The 6,367-nt window shown below is 36.7% G+C and overlaps 1 protein-coding gene across 4 annotated transcripts in view; it reads right to left on the minus strand.

The window, feature by feature from the left end:
• Window positions 1-659: 659 nt before the first annotated feature.
• CEP170 (centrosomal protein 170kDa) overlaps window positions 660-6,367 on the minus strand; it is an 87,137-nt gene continuing 81,429 nt past the window's right edge. For all 4 annotated transcript variants that reach the window (XM_009321255.1, XM_009321254.1, XM_009321253.1 and 1 more), the window contains 2 exons: window positions 4,322-4,373; window positions 660-2,646 (listed from right to left, as the gene is read on the minus strand). In XM_009321255.1, coding sequence (XP_009319530.1) covers window positions 2,360-2,646; window positions 4,322-4,373 — 339 coding nt within the window. In that variant the 3' untranslated portion in view covers window positions 660-2,359. The remainder of the gene's footprint in view (window positions 2,647-4,321; window positions 4,374-6,367) is intronic.

Here is a 6,367-nt window from a genome sequence, read left to right on the forward strand (position 1 = left end):
TCTACAAAGGGAAACACAGTCACTGTTTGGTGACTGGCATACTGGACTACTTTTCCCTCTAGCTTTGCGCACAAAAATCAGTTCAAGTGTGGAAATGAACCCGAGTATGGGAAAGTGAGCCAATACTGTCAGCACAGAATGCATGATGCAGCAGTGGCAATAATGTATCTTTTTCCAGAGAAAAGACGTTTATGAAAAAATGTCATTTCCTATTTCAGTACAGGTAAGTTAGACTGCAGGAAGACTGTGTGAACTTCCCAGCTCTCAATTACATATTCACACATTTGTAAAGTTCCAGAAACACTTTATTTAAAAATGGAGTTGTAAATGCATATAACAAAATAACATACATAATAAATGTAACAAAAATAAATAAGGAGAACATGTTCATACAAAATAAGAACATAGTAATGCAAAATGCTTATTACAGAACGTAAAGGTAGAAATGCCTGAAAAAACACAAACAGAATCTCGCATGAAGAGCCTGCACCTTTAATCCTTCCTAGCCATTTCCTACTTCCCACTCGAGTCTACGGAAAAATTATGTTCCCAAGCATTAAACAAAAGAAGGAATTATGGTGATGGTTTGGTACACTCGGTTTTCAACACCTAGCTCTAGTTTCAATTTATTTTTGCCCTTCTGCACCTTCTAAAACTTCTCTTGTAGCCTCTGTAAACTAGTGTAGTTCAGGCTTCCACAGTTAGCTGGAGTAGAGCATATTGAGTCATACATGAAGGCTGTTCGCTTTTAATTTTTTTAAAGAAAATATGAAATCCATTATACAACAGATTAGTGGTTTTGTTTTTACATCTCTACAAAAAAAGTTTTTGCATTTTTATTAACTGGTCCAACTTTTACTGACTTCTGAAAGCCTGTACAATTTAAAAGTGTACAGAAAGTAGTTTTTTTAAACAAATGTCATATAGGATTATTGCTGAAATATTAAAGACCATTTCATAAAAGCTGCAAAACTGTATCTTTAACCTTAATATATAGAGACTGATGCAAACATAGGAAAATTCCAGTCTATTAGTTACATTTAACAGAAATAACATTCCTCCAAATTACAGTGTTCTGGAAATACAAAGTAATTTACTTTTATTTTTATTATTATTTCCAAATGTTAAGTTACTGGGACAACTTATAAGGAAAATAGGCTTATATAGGAAACTTTAAATAGACTTGCTTTTCAGTGGTAGAAGCAAAATGTCTATGTTAGCAGTCGTCTTCCAGAATCCTTTTAAATATGTAAGACAGAGACAGCTTTACTAGCAAGACTACAGGAAAATATACAGAAGCAAATAAAATCATTTGCTTGGGAGTGCATCTATCGATCAAGCAAATTATGACAACTCTATTTCCAAGTCCCCTAAAGAAAATTTTACATCTCATGATCATTCCAAGGAACAGTAATTTCTTCCGTAAGCTTATGTTGCATTTGAATTGGTGAGAGCCCATTTGCCTCAATATGCTTTAAAATGTCCCATGTTGCTGTATGTTTAAATTTGTTTCCTAGTTTCAACCAACATTTGGACAGAAATGAGATATGAAATACTTCTACTTTCATTAACATCAAAAAGACATTTGAAGAAGATCAAAAAGTGCCAAATAGTCCTTTCAGAAAGTGGATTAAAACACTGCAATGATAATACAAGTATAGTATTATCAGTTTTCTATGTACACCAAAACACTGCTTGCTGTTTAATGATATCGATATGTTCACCTATCACTCCCAGCAAATCTTAGTGCAAACATAATATGTGGACTTTGTAAACCCCAAGACAATTTACGCAGCAACAAGGTTATATAAATCACAGAACTGTTTGAGATTCTCAGTACACAAGAATGAATACTTTCTGAAATCTGTCTTACCTTTTGCAGTAATGTGTCACTGTAGTCAAAGATATTGTTTCCTATATAAATCATCTAGTTCAGAATCAAATGTAACTGTTCAACAGTTCTGTACAAACTTTAGTGGAGGAAGTCCATTCATTAGAGCAGCTTGGCAAAGAGATTTGGGGTTTCAGTAACATTAAATGTTAGACTGCTTGCATGGCTTTTAAAAAGAAATAAATCTATTAAGGGAGAACTGCTGATATAATAATTCTTTTGCAAAGCACACAACCACAAAGGGCAAACCTGCCACAATCTGCTTTCCTACACTGGTATCTATGCATATCTTTATGATTTGACAAGGATTTGTGTGACAATCAAAGCATCACAGTTAAAGAAAACTGGTTTAACAAAACAACTGCTGCTTAACCAAGACTTTTTTTTTAAATTATAAAACCAATATTATAATTTTTCCTTTATTCCTAAACATTCCACATGAAAGGTGTTTGTATCAACACTGAGATGTCACTCACGCAGGGTGGCATCTTCCTCTTCCCCATATGGGTTAAACCTATTGAAACGTATGCTGCAATCAGACTCGGATTCAGCATTCTCAAATTCAGCTGCAACAGGGACGGCAGCGGGTCGAAGAGCCCGAGCTTCAGGCTGGCAGTTTGGCTGCACTTGAGGGCGGGTACTTTGGGAAACGGGACTGGACTTCAGCTTCGGCTGAGCGGGTAAGATGGGGCTGGCGAATCCCAAATTGCTCAGAGCATCCAGGGTACCATCAGGGTCGATCATAGCATTAATTGCTAAGCAATCAAGAAAAGATGAAAGGGATAGGGAAGAAACCATAAAAAATACGATTTTCTGTTACCATAAAAAATATGAAAATCCTGTTCTAACACTTTTATTTTTATGATCACAGACATGAGCTTTTATGTGTGTTGCCCACTACAAAGGGGTGGTGTAACCAACATACATGTAGCTGATACTTATACTTAAAAGCATTTACATATATCAAAACTTGAGATGAAATGAAATTGCACAAACTAAAGACTGCCTGATGTGTGGACAGGAAAGAGAGATGACAAGCCGCCTATGATTAGCTGATAGGGACTGAAAGATGGGATTTTTAGTCATGTTTAAGGGGCTTTTTCTCTAATATTACCATTATATTATGCTTCATTCAACAGCTCCCCCCCCCCCAATATCCATAGCTGCTAATTCCATGATTGAATGAAATTTGTACAAAAGAGCAATCATTTATCCTTTTTAATGCATAACGATGGACTTATTGTCCCTCCCCCTCCACATAGTGAGGGCAAACTGAAGCACCTAGTACAATTTCATTTTACTGTACCATTAACACGTTGTCACATTTAACAGAACTTCTCTCTTTTTTATTTCCCAAACTGTGTTACATCTATTTGAACACCACTGCGTACACAAGGAAATGATTTAGCCTCTTTCTCTGGGCCTTATTTCTTTGTTATGTTCTCTAAACACAATATAATTTGTAATAAATTAACGTTTTTTTATTATAGCTGAGTATGAAACAAATACCAATTTGTTTATAAAGGTGGCTAATGATTCCTCCTGAAACATTCTTTTTTAAAACGTTTTATTGTAGGATTAAATCTGAGTACTAAAAATAACAAATATAGGCAATTTACAACAAATACAGTAACGATTATACATAAGCATGGACCACTAATCCATTTGATCACTCCAAATTACGCAATCAACTAAGTATAAACAGTACACAAATAAGATTGCAACTTCTTCTTAAAAAATACTCAGTTTTTAAGTTGATTTTGATAAATGGGATATATGTCTAAATAGCAGACTTTGTAAGCACAACATACGTCTTTCCATTTTATACACAGATAAGTCTTTGCACATGAAGAGCAAAGTAACTTTTCCATTTTGTAGTCTGTGGGCTCCACAGTTACAAAGAGTGGATTCAGCAGTGTGAAGGGAAGATGTCAAGAGCTAATCCTAAATTTTCATTTTATTGTATCAGATGAAGTTGGGTTTTTTTGAGATTTCCTATAGATTATGGTCCCAGTGCATTCTTTATACTGAATTGTGCTACACATGAGGGTATTACTGATGTGCAAAGACTATTTTATAAAGCCTAATCTCAGGATTCAATATTTAAAGCCTAATCTACGCTTCAATATTTACCCACAAAAATATTTCTATTAAGAATGTTTCACAAATAATTCCTTTAGGATTCTCTGGACTATTTCATTTTTAGTTGAGCCTTTTCTCAGCCATATAAAAAGATATCATCACTCTCCTGTTTTAAAACAATTCAGTGATGTTTCTTTACCAAATGTGCCGGCAATTATATCATACTAATGTACGTAACTGATACTGTGAATATATTTGAATAAAATGTGATAACGTATATATAGATATATATTAAAAAAAATTTAAAGCAAGCAACAACGAAAGAGAAAAGTGAAAAAAGATTTGTACCTTGCAGCTGTTTCTCAACTCGTTTCAGTTCCTGTAAGATTGATGATATTTCCTAGGAAAGAAACAAACGTGTTTCATTAAGGAAAAAGAGACTCAAACTACCTATCAGTAGTAAACAATCTTCCTCCCCAGCCTTTGCAATAGCTATTTGGGTTGTCCCTCCTGGTATCAAGAACACCCTTGCTGGTGGTGGCCCAGCCATGTCCACCATGGGTCCTGGGTGGCAGTGCTTGAGGCTGGACAGCTGCGGCCCACTCAGAAATCAAGAGCTCCTCCACACTGGCTGATCGCTACGGTCAACAAAACCTCACTCTGTCCCTTGCTCATCTGCCTGCGCTACTTCTTCTCAAGCACAGACTTATAGACACCACGGTTCTGTCGAAATGGGGCAAAGTAACAGCAAACCTTTAAAGGAAAGTGACAGTATAAACCCAGTATTAATGGAACAGGGTGATTTACAACCTTGTTCAGATATAAGTCAGAATAGTAAGATGACTGCATCGGGATTTTGTCTGCAACCATTGGGCCCTGTGCCCATGAGATCCTCTACAGCACACCAATGTTGGGTCCCCAGCACTCGTTTGCCTTACAGATTTTTCTCCTCTGTGCTGCACTACTTGCTAACACAGATGTAGCAACAGCAACGCACTCAGAAACACAACAATCATTAAACGTACCACATCTTAAATGATAAATATGTAAATCCTACAATTGAAGGATCCTACACTGAAGAATACTGTTAATCCAACTGCTGAGGAGAGCTATCAGTGGTCTTCAAAAGCTGAAAATTTTCAAAGGCACTGGTTTCTGAAACCCTTTTAACCCATTTCAGAAACCCATTCAGTATTAAGTAATTTGATTTTTGTGGGTGGCAGAGAGATTGATTACCTTGGATTTTACAAAGTCATTATCGTTAAGCAGATTCCACAACTGAGCTGGACATAAATGTCCCAAGGACAAAACAAACATCTGTTACGATTGTCCTCTGTTAACTTTTAATAACATTCTGTGGTAAAAATAAGCACTGCGTTTGAACAATATATTGCTCTGAAAACTGAGCAGAAACTTGAAAATCAGTGCATAGACAAAAAAAGCCCCATACACTTTCAAACAATGCGAGATGCTTTAATGCATTGAAAAAAAAATTTGTAAAATGCTGAACTTAGGAATAAATATACAACTAAACTTTTTCTTTTTTAATGAATGCCTTAAACCCCCATATTCATGGCATTTAGAATATAAAACACTAAACTCTGATCTTATTCTGGAAATGGATAGGATAAGGAAACTCCTTCTATCATCATACTTCTAAAATTAGAAACTTCCATGAGTAACTTGCTTAATTTAAACTTTAAAAAAAAAACCCAAAACTGCCAGTGTATCTAATAAATTATAACACTGAGTTACTAATGATTGCTTTTAAAAAATATACCATTCTGCAGAAATTACAGGCCAAGTTTTTAATACTTCCAGGAAAAATCAATCTGGATGAGTTTAATACTCATGATGAGCTAACAGAGAAGTGCTAGCCAGTTCAATGCCAGAAGAACTGTCCCTTCTGGCAGGACTCAGGAAAAAAAGGAGAGTTTACCGCTTGTGGAAGAAGGGGCAGGCGACTCAAGAAGAGTACAGGGATCTCGTTAGGTCGTGCAGAGAGGAAATGAGAAAGGCAAAAGCCCAGCTAGAACGCAACCTGGCCGCTGTCGTTAAAGACAACAAAAAATGTTTTTACAAATATATTAATGACAAGAAGAGAGCCAAGGAGAATCTCCATCCTTTATTGGATGCTGGGGGGAACATTGTCACCGAGGATGAGGAAAAGGCTGAGGTACTTAATGCCTTCTTTGCCTCAGTCTTTAGCAGGCAGACCAGTTATCCTCAGGGTACTCGGCCCCCTGAGCTGGAAGACAGGGATGGTGAGCAGGATGAACCCCCCATAATCCAAGAGGAAGCGGTCAACGACCTGCTACGCCACCTGGATGCTCACAAGTCTATGAGGCCGGATAGGATCCACCCGAGGGTGCTGAGAGAGCTGGCGGAGGAGCT

This window comes from Pygoscelis adeliae, unplaced genomic scaffold (assembly GCF_000699105.1).
Source record: "Pygoscelis adeliae isolate BGI_AS28 unplaced genomic scaffold, ASM69910v1 Scaffold463, whole genome shotgun sequence".
Classification (NCBI taxonomy): Eukaryota; Metazoa; Chordata; class Aves; order Sphenisciformes; family Spheniscidae; genus Pygoscelis; species Pygoscelis adeliae.